Source organism: Pyrus communis, chromosome 9 (genome assembly GCF_963583255.1).
Source record: "Pyrus communis chromosome 9, drPyrComm1.1, whole genome shotgun sequence".
In the NCBI taxonomy this organism is placed as follows: domain Eukaryota; kingdom Viridiplantae; phylum Streptophyta; class Magnoliopsida; order Rosales; family Rosaceae; genus Pyrus; species Pyrus communis.
Genome location: NC_084811.1, coordinates 25537574 through 25558007, shown reverse-complemented (window position 1 = coordinate 25558007; position 20434 = coordinate 25537574). Strand labels below are relative to the sequence as shown.

The 20434-nt window shown below is 39.7% G+C and overlaps 2 protein-coding genes and 1 pseudogene across 2 annotated transcripts; 1 reads left to right on the top strand and 2 right to left on the bottom strand.

Annotated features, from left to right (window-relative positions):
• Window positions 1-314: 314 nt before the first annotated feature.
• On the top strand, window positions 315-5010 carry LOC137745714 (uncharacterized). The gene is made up of 6 exons (XM_068485714.1): window positions 315-1396; window positions 2045-2242; window positions 2332-2409; window positions 3088-3153; window positions 3436-3501; window positions 3583-5010. Exons 1-6 carry the CDS (start codon window positions 1046-1048, stop codon window positions 4462-4464), a joined length of 1641 nt encoding a protein of 546 aa, XP_068341815.1. The 5' UTR covers window positions 315-1045; the 3' UTR covers window positions 4465-5010.
• A 1181-nt stretch (window positions 5011-6191) lies between these two features.
• Window positions 6192-10169, bottom strand: LOC137744587 (subtilisin-like protease SBT4.15). Its single transcript, XM_068484364.1, has 11 exons — window positions 10068-10169; window positions 9786-9874; window positions 9595-9692; window positions 9324-9470; window positions 9003-9108; window positions 8202-8709; window positions 7887-7987; window positions 7440-7661; window positions 7123-7231; window positions 6828-7041; window positions 6192-6736 (listed from the first exon to the last, which is right to left on the bottom strand). Exons 1-11 carry the CDS (start codon window positions 10167-10169, stop codon window positions 6192-6194), a joined length of 2241 nt encoding a protein of 746 aa, XP_068340465.1.
• Window positions 10170-11190: 1021 nt separating this feature from the next.
• Window positions 11191-17880, bottom strand: LOC137744586 (uncharacterized; annotated as a pseudogene).
• Window positions 17881-20434: the final 2554 nt, after the last annotated feature.

The following is a 20434-nucleotide window of genomic DNA, read 5'->3' as shown; positions in this document are numbered from 1 at the left end:
TCCTCTTTATTATCTAATGGTTGCCAAAACTTCACTTAGCGTTTGTGAGAAAAATCAAGCCAAACTTATCATAATTTCCTTTTCCAATTCAAACTAAAAATATATCTAATTACATATGAACATGAAATAATATTAGTTAGTTTTTGAAATAACCCTGTAGCAAAAATGAACTTACGTTCACACTAATATACATATCAAAAGTATAAGTTCTTGTACACATAATGTATAAAAAGAAACCTAATAAAATTATTACATAAAATAACTTCGCATATACAAACACGCATATATAATCATTTTTTTTTTAAATACGGGGTATTACATTTGCATTCCTCCCACCACCATTTCTTATATCTCAATTATTCTCCACAATTTGTATATCTACTGATGAAATAATTATCAAACGAGTATTAAATATTTAACGAAAAGTAACCTAGACAGTAGACATAGACATAGGCGGTCGACTCAAAACCAAAGGACCAAGGAGACCCAGCAAACCAACAGCCAAGCACTGGGACCCAACACGGTGACAACTGCAACCTTTTTTACTTACCACTTCAGGTGTCGACTCAAGATAAAAAGTAAAAACCAACGCTTTTCACCGCGCGGTAACGAAAAATATCCACCGCCACGTATCCAGCCAGCCACTCGAATTAACGGCATCGAAAAAGCGCAGAGTAGGCAAAAGTCCACGTGTACATTAAAGGCCCGGCCACGTGTGTGGTGCCTCCCACGCCCCCCACGTGCGAGGCCCCGTTTGCGCGTTCGGCTAACGTGGCGCGAAGAGATATATGGAGCTCGATTTTGCGAAGACGTCGTGGCCTGAGGTGGCTCGACAAGTGGCACTCTGTCGCTAACCCTGCGGGTCTTTTGCCTTCGAACCAGTAACCCTGTGTCGCTCTCTCTCCTCTCTCCTCTCTCTCTAACTCTGTCGCTTCAGTAGCTCACCGTATGCTGAAGAAACAAGTACGAACTCTCAGTCGCGCAAATACGCAAACACTTCATCTGCGTGCGGTTGTGTTTTCGTGTTTTATGAGAGAGGGAAGCCATGGTTTCTTCTCAGGGGCGGTCGTTCTCGAGCTCGACGGGGTCCACGGCGGCGGGGTCTTCGTCGTCGCCCGACTCCGGTTCTTATTCGTCGTCGACGAACGGTGCGGTCGAGAGATTTGGTGGAAGCGGCGGCGGTGTGGATCCGATGGTGAAAGAGGAGCTCGAGGCGGCGGAGGCGCTCGCGGATTTGGCGCATTTGGCGATGCGCGAGAGTAGTGGCGCCGAATCCGCTGGGAATTGGGGGCTGAAAAGGAAGCGAGCTGGGAAGCGAGTCAAGAGTGGGTCTCCGCCGAGTCAGTCGGGTTTGAACCCGCCTGACCCGGCTCCCACATGTCCGGATCTTCCTCAGGTTCGTTGTCTTTGTTGCTTATATTCTTTTTTTTTTTTTTTTTTGAAATTATCATTTATTTTGATTTATTGTTTTGAAAAAGTAGGCGTTGAAACTTGAAAGAAAAAGGAAATGGTTGTTTTTTGTATTGGGTGAAATTAGTATTCTTACTTGTATTGGAAAAATTCAAAGATCGTGCTGACTTGAGTGTTTTAGGAAATGATGGACTTTTAGGGAAGAATGGCAACTTATCCGTTTGGGGATTAAAGTTTGATTCTTTGTATAAAAATAGTAAAGATGTTTGCAAAATAAGATAACCCTTTTTCGGGGAAGGATTCCGATTTGTGTATGCGTCAAATTTACTTTATCTTCTGCCCTTTGAAGGCTTGATTCAAATACGAGTTTTGCCAACAATTTGGATGCATAATTAGTTCACATATGGCCGGAATTTAATGTTGTTTTTGTTAGGATTGGAGACAAACGAAGTACATTGTATTGGGACCGAGTCCATGGCCAGTTTAGCTTGAATTGTTTTTCAAATTTGCACATAACACTTCACAATCACTAACACTTATGCTACCCAGTCTCCCAACTCCCAAGTGTGTGGGACTCAGTCACCAAATCGCAATATTTTCTCCTGGATTTGAGAAATATTTTTGTCTATATCAGGATCAAGCGGTGACAGGTTTGCGGCAATGTGAAACGGTATGCACAAATGTCGTTACAGAACTGGTGAAGACTGAGCAAGTTCTGAGTGAAAAGGTTGTGAGGGCTGAGCATGATCCAGAATTAAATAAGCCAAGTCCTATATGCACTACAAGTTACCCTTCATTTAGTTGCAGCAAGTCAAGGCGGAATTTAACTGAGGTACTGACAACTTTTAAACTTCTTCCCTCTACAGTGGTGTTTTGTGATTACATTTGTCTAATTAGTTAATCAATATTTTCGCTGTTTAGGAGGAAAAGGAAGAGCGGAGAATACGCAGAGTATTGGCAAATCGTGAGTCAGCTAGACAAACAATTCGTCGACGTCAAGTAGGCTGCTTCACTCTACTAGTTGAATATGTCTTTCTTCTAGTTCTTTTTTGTTCGACAAATCAGGTTTGTGTGGTATAAAATAATAAAGGGAACTGAGCTTTGTATTGGTTGGGGTTTAGGCAGACGACAGGACTAGTTACAGAGAATACTTTTACCCTACAGAACCATGAGGTGTCTAGTCAAGAGCCTCTGATGGATCTAGTCCTGTCCTAAGATCGAGAGATAGTCTGTTGTCTGTTTCTTGAGCTTAAGGATATATAATTAATTTGTTCTTTGGGATCCTGAAGTGGTTGTTTTTTATCTCTCCTTTCTGAACTAATCATTTATCACCCGAGGGCCTCCTTGCATTTTCTAGTCTCGGGAATAACTAATGACATGAATGCGTTTAAAAATTTTGGATTGTAGTTGCTGTTCAATTAATGGCTATTTGAAGTTTCTAACCATAGTATGACAGTATAAATATGCCATTGCAGTAGTAAATTAAATGCGTGACACGGTGCATTGGTTTTTGTTAGCCTTCTCTTTTTTTTTTTTTTTCTCTCTTCTGAAAAAATAGATGTTGACCGGTTGTGTTTCTTATTCTCAAATTGCATGGTATGTGTCCATTGCAGATTGCTTTGTTGGATATCATACATTTATACTTTAGTAAATCATTCATCTTTGCTTGTTCTTCAGGCTCTATGTGAGGAGTTAACCAGAAAAGCTGCCGATCTGGCATTGGAGAATGAAAATCTGAAAAGGGTAGGCATTAGTCCCAAATGAAATTTTATAAACTTGATTTGCTTCCTTCTCCCTCTCCCTCTCCCTCTCCCTCTCCATCTCTCTCTCTCTCTCTCTCTCTCTCTCTCTCTCTCTCTCTCTCTCACACACACACACACACACACGTATTTATAACCATCGGTCTATCTATCTATCTGTATGTTCATTCTCTCATTCTTATATTTATAACCTTTGGTTTGTATTTTCGAGTCTAGAACTTATCTAACCATAGTACTAACGTTATTCACATCTTTGAATCCAAAGAAAAAGGAGCTAGCGGTAAAGGAGTTCCAGTCTTTGGAGAAAACAAATAAGCACTTGAAAGTTCAGGTAAAGATATGCCTGACACTTTGAAGAGCTGTCTTATCTTAATAAGGTATCGCATGTTTGACATGCTCTCTCATTTTGCAGATGACTAAGGTGACAAGGGCAGAGGATGATAAAACACCAGGTGAAAATATGTCAGCCTATGTGCAGATGCAGATACCTCCGTCTTCATCTACAAATTCCCCGTTCTTCTTGTTTAACCGTCCCCCATTTGCACCACTTTTCTGGCCTTCTATCATCCAGTCTTCAAACTCTACTCAGGTGCAGCACATACCACAAAATCCAATAGCCATTCCGTCAAACATCTCATTGCCGGCTAATGGTGCAGCTGACTCTTCTCTTGAACAAGACAACCCCTCAAACATCAATGGAGCGAGAGCTCCTTTATATGTGTTTCCGTGTCCTTGGTTCATCCCTCACTTTGATAATGGGAATGGACTCCAACCCCCGTCTTCCTTGTGTTTGAACAGTAAGCAAGAAGAGACTTCTTTTAATAACCAGTTCAGTGCTAGTTCATCTTCAAGAACCGTTGCGCAGTTGGACAACCACCAGTCCTCTTTCCCTGTTAGATTAAAAACAGAAGATTCCCCTTCAATTGAAGGCAGACTGTCACGTGATCTTAACGAGACCCCTGCTCAGTTTCCTCTGGATGGAGGTGATCAGCACACAGGACCTCACCCGATGGAAAATGGTTGCAAGGAAATATTCCCTTCTGCGGCATCACTCAACCATTCCGGAGTTGCATCTTGTATCAAGAATGAGAACGGATTTGAATCAGATTACACTGTAACAACTCTGAACTCTTATCACGAGTTCTCTGCCTTGCCAGACAAGAATAGTGAACCAATCATCTACCCTACTAGGAAACTCGCAGATGCAAATGCAGCAGCTGAGGCGAGAAAGAGGAGGAAAAATCTCACGAAGCTAAAGAGCCTTCATGGCCGGCAGTGTCGGACACAGTGCTGAGCTTGGATGCATGTTGACTATAAATTCTCTCATAGTTTTCATGCAGGTCCTTTTACTTTAGGGGGACTCCTTTGAGATTTGAGTCCAGAGCACGTCACCTAACCTTAATTATAACCTTTAATTATAGAAGGTTACTGAGTCGTTGACATAAAAGATGTGGCCTGCAACGTAGGTACATCTTCAAGGCGTTTGCTTGTATTTTATATGTTGTTTCGGGGTGTAGACGAAAAACTGGAAATCTTTGTTCTGGCCCTTCAATATGTATGGGTAGTTTTTTTGTTATAAAATCGTTGAGAACCAGATAATGTAGCCCGAGATGGCTTACTTTTCAAGCCAAATCATTGGAAACCATACTGAGAAGATGAATGGCGGGCTTGGCAAACCAGTCCCGCAGTTTTTGCGGTACCTTGAATTGGTGTAGGCAACCTGATTCCGCAGAAAAGTACAGATAAATACTCTTCCGCAAGATGTTTCGTATGTTTATGATGCGAGTACAGGAAAAAGTCCTTATTAAATTATATTGTTTTGATCTTTTGGCATTTGATAGCGAAACAATGGAAAAAGAAAGAAAATGATGATTTCAGGTGTCTAGTGTAATCTCGATTGAGTTTAGGCATATGCATTACAATAAAAAGATGAGGCTATATAGATTTTGGAGATTAAATCCATCCTTTCCTACTTTAAAATGCATAGGTGAAGAGTGTTGTTGCTTCGAAGTGTTCACGTGCGGACATCATTGTGCCAATTCCTGGCATCGCCGTGTCTGCAAGCAAACATGTCATGCCGGTAAATTTCTTTGACGTGCAAATCCGGAACCATCGTGCAGAAGTCTCCGTTTCCCGCATGACTATGTCTCGCAAACATGCCATGCTGGAAAATTCTCGAGCTAGCAGAAATGAACAACTTGGGGGTTCTCTTCGATTGGTAGACTCGTCATGCACCGAACTCTGTTCTGCCACAGGAATTTCTTGGGAATTTAGACTTCTTTTCTGGTCTTCCAACTTAAAAAGCTGCTAGGATTGCTTGACCGTCATGATCAGAGGAGTAGGCTGCCACTTGAGAAGCTTCTTGTGCGTAGAAACCGTTTCCGGTTGTTTGTTGGCAAGCTCCATTTTCATCCTTGTATGCGAATTAGTTGCGTTCTCTCGAAAGAGGCGTGAATTGCTGTATTTTCTTTGTGGCAGTAGGCTAGTAGCTTCGAAGTTTGAACGACTTCAGAAATAAAAAGACAAACACCTTTGTCTGCAACACATGAAAACAACATCACAGAAAACAAATGAACAACTTAACAAAACATATTTTATACCTTGAGGTAGACCTTCCTGGATGATCTTAGCTACAAAGTCCCCGCCTTCTTTTGTTGCAGAAACAAATGAGAATTCATATTTTGCACGCCCCCTTTTTTTTCTTGTGGATTGAAAATACACATTTTCTTTCCTACTTATGAGATAATTATTATCTGCATGTAAAGCCATTTTTATTTTGGGCCTGGAGCACATCTCTTATCTTTGTTTTGTAACTTGATCCAATTCGTATGAATTTTATCTATGGGCTGTTTATATATATATATATATATATATTGTTGTGGTGTTAGACAGCGTACATATGGAAGTATGTCTCTGAAATGAATTCGATACGAAAGAAACTTAGTGATGAACAAATGTTTATTTACAAGCACAAATGAAAACTAATAGGAAAAAAAAAAAAAGGGCTACCAAATACTGGAGCTAACTGAGATGCTTGTAGACTACGATATGGCTCTTAACGTTGTGTTTAGAATCACCCCACTGAAGTATAGCATGCATAACTGTTTCGGTCATCGTCGGGCGACCGGTCACCACAACCTTAAAAGACCTTCTCTGATGCAACTTAGTGAAGGTCAAGGTATTCGGTATGACTTTCACCCTCAGACCATTCGAATTCGTCACCTTTGCCTTGTATACTGAATTACCGAACCCTACATGCGTAACTCTTCTGTAGAAGACTGCTGAAACGCTAGAGTTGTCATTCGGGAGAAGCTGAAGATGCATAGAAGGATAGTTGAGGCCGTCTGTGCCTCGTGGAGGTTTAAAGTTTGAGCAATTGTAATTCTTTTTATCCCCAACAAGTTTTCCAATGTCTCTGTCGTTGAAACCTTCCTTGCACAAGAAACTAAAGTAGTCATCTAGGGTTATGTCGTAGATAAGACCAGGATGCACCGCCTTTGTCGGGTTTACTTGTCCTGCTCCTGTGGCTAGCTGGGTATCTGCTGTTTCGTTTTTCATTGGTGTGGCTGAGCCAAGTGAAGTGAAAAGATTGGTTAGTGCATTTCTTTGATGGACTTTATTATATTGTTTTTGATTGTGCGGTTTGGGAAGGCTAACCAGTTGTCATGAGAGCGGACTTGATGGCAGCAGGTGACCAGTCCGGGTGGAAAGACTTGACATAGGCTGCTGCTGCTGCTACATGAGGGCAAGACATGGACGTACCTGATAACACATTGAACACATTGTGGCGCAGATCTTCTGGGTAACCAGTTATGGATGGTATCCTTGAATATGCAGCCAATATGTTTACCCCTGGTGCAGAAATATCAGGCTGTACATGAAAATAGTACCTGAGTATAACTAACTATGTAGAGAGAGAGAGAGAGAGAGAGAGAGAGAGAGAGAGAAATGCCTTGAGGATGTTGAGGGTTATCTGTTGAGGTCCTCTTGACGAGAAAGAAGCGACGATGGGGGCGGTCGTACTAGGAGTTCTGGTCTTGTATATGACTGCCGTAGGGTTTCTGGAGTTAGTTCATTCCAAACCACAAAGATTATTAGGTTTTTTCATACTTGAGAAGGAAACTGATTTCTGCCCACTCCTTTTCGTCTTGTCCAGAAAAAGACAGGGTTGTGCACAAAGAAAAAAGTGGTATGCGGAAATCATTTCCTTTTGAAAAAGATTTATCAGCCGTGAAATATGAGATTGAAATGAGCTATACACAACCATACTTGGTAGAGTTGATGTACTTGTCGATCTTGATCCCATCTTGGACAAGGATATCGGTACCAGGGATTATAGGGCTATATGCATAATCATTAAGTTCATCACGTGAAATTAGGGTTCCAGCACCCTTTAACCGTTGAATAGTGTAATCCTGATAACCAAACCCTTGGCAGTACACAATCCTCCCCTTCACCAGGTTAGCGTTTAGAGTCCAGGAATCACAAGCACTGCCATTATCATTTTTCAAATCATTTGATGGGTTTATATTCTTGAAATTGCATTGAGTTCCAACAAAATTATCAAGGCGAATTTACAAGATAGTTGAAGGATATTTCTTATGAGCACATATATGTTTGCCTTCTCACAACATGTAACTAATCGTACTGTGTAATAATCGAACGTGTTACAAGTGACAATTATGTGAAAACAATAGACTGTGCTAAAACTCATACCTTGCATTTCCCCCGAATTCATTACTCGTGTTATATGCAAGGGCTCCACTTATAAGAGGATACATCAGTTTCTTCGGCGAATAGGTATTGAGAGCATTTCCCTACAATTGATTGAATAATCAGTTAACTGATCATCAAACTGCATGATAATTTTGTACTCTTATGTGTTTGGGCGTGAGATAGACACTACAAAAAATATGACTATAGCCATTGACGTTAGTTGCACTGGATTGGGTGAGTAAAACCGCGTTTATGTGCAATTAGTATCAGTGAGTATTATCAGATTGTCCTAGTGAGAGAGGGAGGGAGACTTACAGAAATCCTCTGGCCATTGCCAAGTTTAACTACAGTCTGTAACTGCCTATCAAGGGTATTAGCAGCCACTGTCATAATCCATGGTGCTACATTCTGCACACTGGCCGGAAGCCCATCATTCCCAGCTGAGCACGACACAAAAATCCCTCTTTTCATGGCATGAAATGATCCGATGGCAATGGGATCGTCCAAAAACCTCCGCGAGTGACCACCAATTGAGATCGATATTAAGTCCACACCGTCGGCAATGGCCTCATCAAACGCGGCCAAAATATCCATGTCACTGCAGCCAAGAGTGCTCCAGCACACTTTGTAAACGGCGATGCGTGACAATGGCACACCCCCGCGTGCAGTCCCCTTGGCAACGCCGTATAAGCTGGCACCTTTGACGGCTGCACCAGCAATGGTGGAGGCAGTGTGAGTGCCGTGGCCATCATCATCGACTGGACTTTGAATGCCCCAAGTACGGGCAATGTTCAGTTTAAAATATTTGGCACCAATCACCTTGCTGCTCAAGAAAAAAAAAGCATATAAATAAGGTTTTCACGAGACCGGTATGTTGAAGAATACAAGAATCTCACCTCGGAAAATTAACAAAACTAAATAGCTCTATTTAATGACTGCACTTCTAACTACACAGGACTTTCGTGATAAAACCTTCAGACATGTCGTGCTGTGCAGGTAATAAAATGCAAGTTAATAGAATTTAGAAAACATCGGTGTAGTTAGTAGTATGTAGTTGGCCTGTGTCTTTAAACTAATGATTTAGAGTGAGTGAGAGGGAGGGAGGGAGAGACATACTTGTTGCAGCCTGTGAAGTTTGCACCCTTCATACATTTGCCTTTCCATTTAGCTGGGGGTGGTCCGTAGCCTTTATCGTTGAAACTGGGAGCCTGCATGTAAATTCCTAATACACACAGAATTTGAAAAGGTTACAAATATTTTGTTTCACAATTTTTCAACTTTGTTTCTTTTGCTATTGTCTTTCAATCGGAATAACAGAACACACCGATGAATTGATGATCATTTAGTTCAATGATGTCTAGTATGGAGTTCAAATCTCATAAACGACGGTTCTATCAATAAAAGAAAAGAGAGAAAAGAATGGCAGATTATACCAACCTGAATCCAACACACCCACTATTGTATTGCTTTCTATCTGAGAGTTCCTTTTCTTTGATTTCAACGGCAACCCTAGGTAATCCCATGACCTTGTTGTATGAAGTTTGCGCACGGTGTTTGGGAACACTGACACAACACTATCATCATCTACAAATCACAGAAAATCATAAAAATTATAAATAGCAGTGCCTAATGATTCGGATAATAATTCGAGACCTAATTAGGGTAGCATCATTTGTTTACTTATTTATTCAGTTATATTTCGAAGAACCTGAGAGTGCCTGTGCTTCATGTGGCAACAATCTTGCTACGAACCCATTGAAACTCCTTCCATAACTATGAATTCTTGATTCTCTGGCTACTTTGACACTGAAATTTGAAGGGAAAATGTTCGGTGATCCTCAAGAATAGCTCCGTATATAAAAATTTGAAAAAAATTGGTTGGAAGAAGCTGGTCATTACTCTCCGATCGCTTGCGCGAGCAGGTTATGGTGTCTGCTCATGACGGAAATTTCGGGTGCTGGTAGTTCTCCCATGTACACAATGTAAGGCTGTTAAAAGTACAAATCCAAATCACTTTGTTACATTGTCACATTTGACCAAATCACTTTGTTACATTGTCACATTTGAATATCATATTATCTTAATTTACATTCTGACAATTGAACATGATAACGTTGTTGCACAAAATCATGATGAACTGCCGAGAGGAATGGAAAATATTATCGTCTGGAACATACGTACCTTCCTACCATCGTCGCCATTCTCACGTATTCCTTCACCCAACGTGGCTACTAAATAAGTACTGAATACAAGAATCACCAGTAGATTTTGTAACATCCTCATTGTATTTCAATTTGCTAAATCAGCGCGCGTGCGCATGTGTGTGTGTTTTGTCTCTCTTTGTCAAACACACAAGTGAAAGGACTGATTAATTTGCTATAAATAGAGGAAGAGGAGAGAGCTTCATAACTGACATTGCATCTTCTTCTCAATGCATTCTCTCTCTCTCTCTCTCTCTCTCTCTCTCTGCGCAAAATATGGTGAGGGGAGTGAGAGTGAAATGAGCTGGTTTGTCTGTGTTGAACAAAGAATAAGGGACCGCTGTTTTAGTCCAAATAAGTCTGAGAGTTTGGTGGCTTGGATTTTGGATCTTGGGAGGGTATGTAGTTAAGGTGGTTAGCTAGCTGCAAACATCTAATGCATATAAATGATCTTACAGCTAGCTTCAGGATATTTACCACTTCTTGTCGGAAATGAACAAAACTAAAGAAAAATAACCAAAATAAAAGTTATGGGCAATATAGTAAATTAAAAACAATAAGTTTATTTTTTTTCTTTTCAAAGCCTCACAATCAGGTAATCAAATCAGTTGCCTCCATTTTCTCTTCCATGTTTTTCTCCCACATAAAATAAACTTTTATTGACAAAATAGTTATCCAAAAACAGTCGTTAAAGCTATGAAACTTCTTCTGCAACGAAAAATCGTTTGAAGGTCGTTACCAAAAAGCTTTAGCGATCATTTTATATTTTCTCGCTTTATAAGTTTTATGTTCAAAATTTTAACAAGCACGTGCATAACACGTGTGCAATTGCTAGTATTATCTTAACGCATGACTAGAATGTTAACTAGTAGTTATTCTGCACAGAACTAAAGGACTAGCTAGTTCCTCATAACGGAAACTCTAATTAATTAAAAGTGCCTGTACCTACTCACTTTTAGCCTGATGATACTTTTTTTTTCGATGTTGAAGAGCTCCCAAAGAAATCTGCTAGCATAAGTTGCTTACGCGAGCGCGGGGGACTTCCGTCGACGGCGCAGCCCCTCGCTTGCGGTGGTAAATGGTAAAAGTTGCATTCGAAGAAATGGCATTAAATAACTCAAAATTTGATTACTTCTCTGTTTCATAAATTAATTTCGTTCTCTCTTTTCCTTTTTACAGACAAAACTATATACAAGAAACATGGCTTCTCATCTCTTTGCTGCCCACGCCTTATCGACGCCGGACAAAACAATCTCTTGACAACGAACAATTCCGGCCGCCCCTCCATAACACAGCCATCTCTCACTACCCTTGTTCGTGTTCCATCTCACTCTATGCATTGCTACTATTTTGTCAGGGAAAACTTCAGGCTCTTTCACGGTTTCTTCTTCTCGATTAGTCGGCTCTTCATCCATGCATACCGATACTTGGTCATCATCTGGCTTTTTCTTACTTGCCTCTGATTTCTTTGCTTTTTTGCTTTCGAGAGAAGCCACCCCAGTTTCTTCTTCCTGCGTATTAGTCGGCTCTTCATCTAAGCATACCATTGCCCAGTCATCATCTAGCATTTTCGTACTGGACTTGGATTTCTGCGTTTTTTGGCTTTTGAGAGATGCCAATTTTCCCCCAGTGTCCGATTCAATACCCGGATCATCACCATAACAAGGAGCTGCAACAAAGAGACAATTTGATGAACATTCCAAAAGATGGAACTAAGAACATAGGGTGATTAAAGAAAATGTCGGGGGTTACGCAAATGACAAAGCTTTACCTAAACTTTGATCTTCCGATGTGTTGTCCTTTGCCGTCTTATCATTAGTAGTTTTCACTTTGTCGGCATTGTTGCGAACTACCTTCAGTGGGAAAGGGGAATTTGATACCGGAGTATTGATGGTTATATCAGATTCCTCCATTGTCAATGACACACACAGAAAATGTGGGGCTCTGTTCCGTCGAGGATCTTTCTCCAGAGATTTGGTTGTAAGCTGATTATATGAAAACAAAAACGAAACATTTAAGTATATAACAACTTGCAGTTCATTTGTATCAATTACCAAATCCTAGCATCAGCCTTCGCAACAAAAAAGGGGTCCAAGCATCATGCAGAAACCGAGTTCATGAGAACAAAAAAAGACTAGACAAAACCTGCTTGGTTCGTTGTTAATGATACTCGCTATTAAGTTAAAAAAAAAAAAAAAAAAAAAAAAATGTCGACCATGTAATCTAAACTGACAAGTTCGATACGCATATCCCGAAAACGTTCCCACCCACCCACCCTCCTCCTCCTCCTCTCAATAACCAAATGTAACTAAATCTATCAGTGAAGAAACTAGAAACCGTCTAATCTTTAACAAAGTAGATCCCTCATTCCTTTGGGAAGGAAAAGGTACTCGATGTGCCCCAAATTCCTGTAACCAGTTGCTGCATGTCTGATGTTACTAAAAATTTAGACACAGTCATACAGTGTCCGTAACTCAAGATTTTACCTCCATAACTGAAAAGTGATGTTAAGCGTATCTACAAGAAAGATAGGAACGTCTGATAAAGTGATATCAATGGAAGAAGTTAAAACTCACCTGGAAGCGGAGAACAGTTCCGTCTGCACCACAATATGCAACCATACCTGAGATTTGAAAGTGGAGTTCTCCAATTAGAGGATACAAAAAAAATGCTGGAATCAGAAGTTACACAGAAGTATATGACAAAGTAGATTAATCAGGAAATCCCACCACTGTCACGGTCAATCCAGACAACTCTTCCCGCTCCCAAAGTTTATTTATAAAAAAAATAGCAAGGCACAGCCACAGATATGAGTAGCATGCTCGCTGTGTGAAATTTTGGTCAATGACAATGATTTAAAATTCTTGGCAGACAGGAGGCTAAGCATCAAGGGAGAATAGGAATTTCAGACACAGCAACACTTTCCCAAAAAATTTAAGAATTCAGTAGCCAACGCTTATGCAGTTTCAATCACGTGAGGAATAAGTCCAAACAAGGAAAATTAGAAGAAATGAGCTGATACTATTTCATAGTATCTATCTAATCTTATGTACAGTCTGCTTATGTAAATTCAGCAGTCAAGGAGACTATTGAACCTCAGAGATCCAGATCCAGGTACTATACATAAATTTTCTTTTTCTTTTCCTTAAAAAGAAAAATAAGGCCACTTTTCATTTTGAGTATGGATCTCTCAGTGCACTGAACTTAGCACCAGGTTGCAGACGGTTGAGCCATTTCCCGTTAGGCCATACTGATATGTACCATTGTGATCAACTCTAACATAATCAATACATGGTTATGATACCCACACACCCCTTTTTACTTCTCACACACCCCTTATTAACTTTTGTCCTTAGATCTTCTTCAATTCATTCCACCCAACGGCTGGAAATTAAGAGGGTGTGTGAGAAGTAAAAGGGGTGTGAGGATAGCATACCCCATATGCATTATGCACACATTTGTAATTAACTGAAATACAACTCCAGATAGATAAGCACAAGGAAGACCTGTTAATAGCGATGCATGAACACTCCAGATAGCAAAGGGCAAACAACTGAGATTATGCAGGCCTGGTTGTTTTGTTACAACCCTTCCTGTTACAGGGTCATCGGATGCAGCCTTTACCAAGCTGAAAATCACAATCATTTAACTAACTATAAAGGAGGAGAAACTACATATGAGCGTAAGAAAAAAAAAGCCATTATACTTACCACAGGTCCCAAAATTTTAGGCCTCCATGTCCAGCAGTAGCTATAAGATTGGCACCCTCTGAATTGCTGAAATTCACAGAGTTCCATTTCACATATTTGAATGAATAAATATAAAATTGATAAAATAAATAAAAAAGAGCCTGAAATAGCAATCTCTATGCCCTATATCATAATTTAGTGACGTTCAAGGCAACCATTACAACACCCATACCCGCACGGAACTTCAACTGTAAAGTACTACATAAAGAAGTAAATAAAATTGATTTCCAACATAGCTAACCTTTCAGCAGGGGCCCAAGCAAGTGCCCTAATTGGATTTGTATCTGCTCTGAAGCAAAGTAAAGGCCTTTTATCTGCTGAACAAGTGGAGAATTGAAGCTAACATTCTTAGATTACTTACTAATATAGTTAAAAGTCAACTCCAACAGAAATGTAAAACCATATCTACAATTTTTAGGTTCTCTGTTAGCCATACCTTGGGATGCATTACTTACTGAAAACTTCCATAAAGCAACCTGAATATATCAAAAAAACTTATTTAGTTACTATCAAGAAAAAAAAGAACAATAACTCAAGAAACAGACTCCTTCCAACTGGACGCAGAATGGGATGGAGCAGATGAAACTAGCAAATTCAAGAACAAAATACACTACTTATCCTTCTAATGGAAACCCTTCATCAAGTTAACATGAAATCTTACTCGAAACTATGCAAAAGCATGATAAAAGTCTACAAGGAAAATCTATTAAAGAAACATTAAAGACTGAGGTGCAAGAAAATTACCGTTCCATCATGGCATCCAACAAGTAGGTAATCATGAGGTGGTGAAGGTGACCACTCCACAGTAAGAGGGATGCTGTTAAACAAAGCAATGGATTTCCAATTTCCAGTGAATCATAAAATGTCACATAATATGGTCAAAAAGACATCTGAATGCAGTGAGAAAACCATGAATATTCTACAAGATTATCCAGCAAATGAAATAATTCTCCACTGATGATATCATGCGAATGGGAATCTTGCACAGCAATCAAAATAAGCCGGGGAAGTTCTGATATGATTTTATTGTTGTCAAAAACTAGGAAATGATGCTCTCAATTACATGGCAATCTAAGAAAATTTCCAAACTATTGGCAAAAATGCGGAATATACTTTTGGGGTACCTCTTTTCACCACCACACTTCAACATTGAGCATCTGAAAACTGGCGCTAATTTTACAAATCGAGGATCAGTGCCCTCACCACATGAAGAAGAATAAATAACTTCAATTGCATGAGGAAGAGGAACATCCCATCTGCAGAGTAACCATTATTTTGAACATTTTTACTTGTTTGAGGATCCTGTCCTGAATTCTGTTGTGTGTGATGATCTGAAACAGGCAGTCCTTTCTCCCCATCTTGATTCAACAACGGTGGACTTGTATAAATATTAAGAGGATCCTGTCCAGAATTCTGCAGATCTGAAACAAGTGGTCCTTTCTCCCCATCTTGATCCAACAACGGTGGACATGCATAACAGTTATGAGGATCCTGTCCTGAATTCCGCTGTGTATGATAATCTGAACCAAATGATCCTTTCTCCCCATCTTGATTCAACAACGGTGGATATGTATCACCGTTATCACTCCCTGCACTTTCGATATTATTTAATTTTCTCCTCCAAACATGTGATTTCCGAGTTGGATCAGGTGCAGATGCCACATGTTTGTAACTCTTTCGTTGTTTACCATGATCTTTTTGTACAGCATGTACATAAGTATTTGCAGGAACACAATCCGTAGAAGGCAACTCTAGTGATCCCTCTGGATATTCAATGGCAGGAACCTCAACGTAATTATTGCTCTCATCCAAGTTGTCAACATAATCTTCTGTTGCATATTTTTTAGGTCTTCCTCTAGGCCTCTTTGGTCGAGTTGACTTTTCTTCTGTGGCCTCTTTGTCAGCAGATTCTTCAATTGGATTCTTTCTAGGTCTTCCTCTACGCCTCTTTGGTTCAGTTGATTTTTCTTCTATTGGCTTCTTTCTAGGCCTCCCTAAAGGTTTCTTTGGTTCGGTTGATTTTTCTTGTCTGGCTCCACTGTTCTTACTCCCCTGCTTTGGCTTTTCTACTATTGAATGTATGTCTTCCTTATTTACACCAACATTTAAAAGACACCATATCTGAATGGCGCCTCTTCCGGTCAGTGGCTCGCCTAATTTGTGATAAGAAGATCCAGGAGGATGAGCAGCTACAGCAATAAACTGCAAAGTATGGTGATGATAACGTTGTCTAATATAGAAGACTTGAACTACTTTAATATGGTAAAAGTTCTAAGTTGTATAAACCTCACTAATTTTACACATGTTGCTGATAATAACACAAAGAGTAGCATAAACGTTTTAACTCTAGTCCTAAGCTTTTGTATCTTTTCATGATAAGGAAAACGAATTATCACTATGGTCCAACATCAAAGTTCCAACTCTTCCAAAATGTATGTGTATTTAAGATTTAAGCTAACATATTTGGCATTGGCCTCAAACTTGCTAGCATGAATAATAAACTAAAGTGAATTTAATGACGTAAACATAAGAAACCGAACCCAAGAAAGCCTCAAGATGGAAAACCATACTAAGAATCACCTAAAAGGGGACTTCTCATCCATTCGAGAGAAAACTAGTCAAGGGAAGTTTCCTACATTGCTCAAAACTAAAATTTCAGAGTTCACTATTTAAGGCACTTAATATTCTGAAGGCATCTGTTCAAGTAGTTATCACGATTCACTAATGATCAAGAATGTTAAAGTCAAATATTACAAAAATAACTTCGTAAAAAGCAAAAGTTATCACATCACATTTCCTTCTATGAGAAGTAGCGAAAGCTGTAGACCCTTAAAGTAACAGACTTTGACAAGAATAAAAAGAAGGAAGGGCCTCAAAAAGACCATGTACCTCGCATTTTGGATGATTATCGCTACTTTGATGAACTCTAGGACACCAATCCAACGCCCAAACAGGCCCTCCAACATACATCACAAAGTCTTGGCTGCAAAAATGTATAATGGACATTTGGAGATATATATCAGTCCTTGTTTAGGTGGCACTGAAAATCCAATATACAAGACTAACATCAAATTTAAATTTGAATTTATTAAAACAACGAAAGCAACAATCTCCAAGAACTTTGAAAAGAAGGGCAGCAAAGGAAACGCAAAAACACAAGCACAAAACAACTTAATCGTCACAAAGTGCCTCAATGCTAATGCCAATTCACGTACCTCAACCCCGGAGATGGTGCGCCACCAGAAAGTGCCTTGCCCTGCATTAACATGTAAACTGCAAAATTAGATCAAATGCCAATTTTGTTTCTCATATGAAAATGAGAGACATTGCAACAGCTTATTCTTTGCAAAACTATTAGAGGCAAACCGACCATAAATTCGACGAATATATGACCTTAGGAACTGTTGCAGAAGAAAATTGCCGTAAGTTTATCCCGCCGACGACATCCACCCCCTCAGGACTTCCAACTCCACAAGCAAATCGAACATCTCGAGGTTCATACTTAAAATCCGCCCATTCCCTTCAACAGAAACGTTTCTTTGCAATCATCATAACAAACAAAAACGTTTCTTTACAATGAACACAAAAGAAAAAACGTATCTTTGCAAAACTAAGCAACAAAAACACTAACAACAGAGAGGCATTTAATTTCTTATTACCTTAGGAAGGTAACTGAGGACGATAAGCGTTGAATCTCCCCGTCTTCGACACCGCCATCCTCCTCCGCCTCGCCGCAGAGCTTGGCAATGGTGTCCATAACTCTGAAGTGATTCTCCACCGAGTCGTCGAACATGGAAACATAACCCTAGGCCCATTCCTCGAGCCTTCTTCCCCGATTCGAACTGTCTCCGGCTCAATTCGAACTCCCTCCGGCTCAATCCGAGCAGGCTCCGGGTCGATTCGAACTGGCTCCGGCTCTGGGTCTGGGTTCTGATCAGTGGATGTTGTTGCTGCTTGGGTTTTTCGCTTGGTCTTGGTTGTTTTCCCGCGTTTTGGAGCCAATAGGACCGCGAGTGGAGGTTCGACTTCCACTTCCTCCTCCATTGCAATATTAACGTTGTCTTTTTGACGATGTCCTTGCAATTGATACCCCACACAATAGCCACCAAACTCTCCCACCTAGGGGTGGGTTCGGATTATTTTAGTTTTTTGCTAAAATAAAAAATTGAACCGAAATTACTGTTTGATTCGGTTATATTCAGTTCGGTTTGGATTCAAAATTGATGGAGTTTGGGGTTTGTTGAACTAGATTTCGAGGGCATGATCGGCTGTAACAACAAAGAGCGTTTGTAACGCAAGAAAGATGTTTTTTTTTGTTTTATTTATTTATTTATTTTTTTTTATGTACACGAGAAAGGTGTTATAATTGATGAAAGACTGGTTTTGTCCTAATTTTTTTAACAAACGATATTATCTATACTAAGCAAAAGTAGATGAGATTAACCTCATAATAGGTTAGTAATAATGTGGTTCAAATTTGCCTTTGGCGAGAATGAAACCTAAGATCTCTCGCTTACAAGTGAAGAGGAATAATACTAAACTATAGTAATAAGAGAAGAGGAACCTAAAATCTCTCACTTACAGTTGAAGAGGAATACCAATTAAAGCCAAAGAAATGCAGCATTTCATGAAGCAAACGTTGCCAATATTTATTTCAAAACATTGACTAAAAAATGTTGTAAAATAAAAATTTCTGCCACCATCCTCACACATTGTCCACCACCATCACCCTCACCATGGCCACAACCACCTTGGCCATCCCCGCCACCTCCTAACAACAATTTTCATAGCCATCCTCTCACAACCATTGTTAACATAACAACTCCCTATCGCCATTGCCACCACCCTCTCACAACCATTGTTATTGTTAACACAACAACCCCTTGTCACCGTTGTCATTGTCGTTGTCACCACCACTCTCTCTACCATTGCCTCTTACCCCACTCTAGCCACCACATATATCTTGTCACCACTATTGTAGTACTACCACCACTTCAACCATCACCTCAACCACCACCGCCATTATCTTAAATTTATAATAGTACATGCCCACACACAAAAAGTGTGCGAAATCCTTTACTTTTGTTTTTAAAATTAAAGGAGAGAAGAAGAGAGTGAAGAGAGAACATGGGAGTAGGGAGAGAGGGAGAGAAGTTTATTTTTTATTTAAAAAAAAAAAATTAGACATGATACAATCACCTGTATGTGAGGCTTAAAAAAAAAAGCAAAATTCTTTTGTGAAATTACATTTTTGTCCTTAACTTTTTTGTTGTGATAGAAGATAAAAATGTCTTTTCACCCTCCTTGGTTTGACAAAAAGGGTTTCATTACTATGTGGTTTAGATTACACAAACATTACTACCAAAGATAATGTTAGGAATGACACACCCTGACCGAAATCAAGACGTGTTGGTCGTCACTTGAGGGTAACATAGCCATGTGCACAGTGCGGAAGCAATAAAAATATAAGAAATGCGAATAAATAAAAACCAAACTAACTAGAGCACTAGATAAGATAAGGTGCAAGACGAAATAAGTGTGAATTCATAACCAGAGCACAAGTAGCCTAAGTGCAGTCTAGCAGGACAAATACTAATTATACAACACCCAAGGTGACCATACAATGATGATAATCTGTCAGAGATGCCGTGGATTCCTCGCAAGCCACCACAAAGCACTCTTAACTAGAACCTGGAGGGGTGCAAAACAAAAAGTGTGAGTGGGCAAAAACAAAGCTTTTCAAAACCATTTCAATTACCAAAGATAGTAACCCCTCGCCATAAAACCTGTATAATTTCCCAGAATAGAATATATATATATATATATATATATATATATATATATATATATATATATCTATACCACAACCATGCTCAGAATAACAGAATTCACAAATATGCCATGTCGAATATCTCAGCATAAAAATATGTAAGCCAAGTGATATAAATCAATGTAAATGATATGTCAGTCGGAGTTACCTAACGTGACCTGTATAGCTGAATCTAGAGCTCATCCATCTAGCCGGAGTCACCTAACGTGACCTGTATGGCTTAAATCCACATGTCAACAAATATACCTGCACACGAGTCGGAATCACCTAAAGTGGTCTGTACGACATAACTAAGTGTAAATAAATACACTTAATTACTATGATCACGTGAAGATTGTGTGAATAATCGCGGGTCACCTACGAGTCAGAACCACTTATAGTGGTCTATACGACAGGACTGTGCACCTAACTTGGATCCAAGGTGAGCGTATAGTGCGGGAGGTGAACATCACGTGAAGGATTGTGCCTTAACCACGGGCGGGAGCACTAACACCGGGGTGCAGGTTTATGAGCTCTCAACGTATCTTACATAATCAACCAATTTACATAAACAATCTACAACTCACCTGATACTTACCTGAGCGTCCATGGCATTTCAATTATAATTTCATTTAAATCGATTTTCTAGGAAAAATCTCAAGTATATAGGTATATACGGAAAACCAAAAGCCCACTCACTGGTATGTGGAAGGGTCGTATTCCCCAAGCCTTGATTGACTGCGCTCGTCTTGAGGATAGGTCTCACCTATATGCGAAACAACTATATAA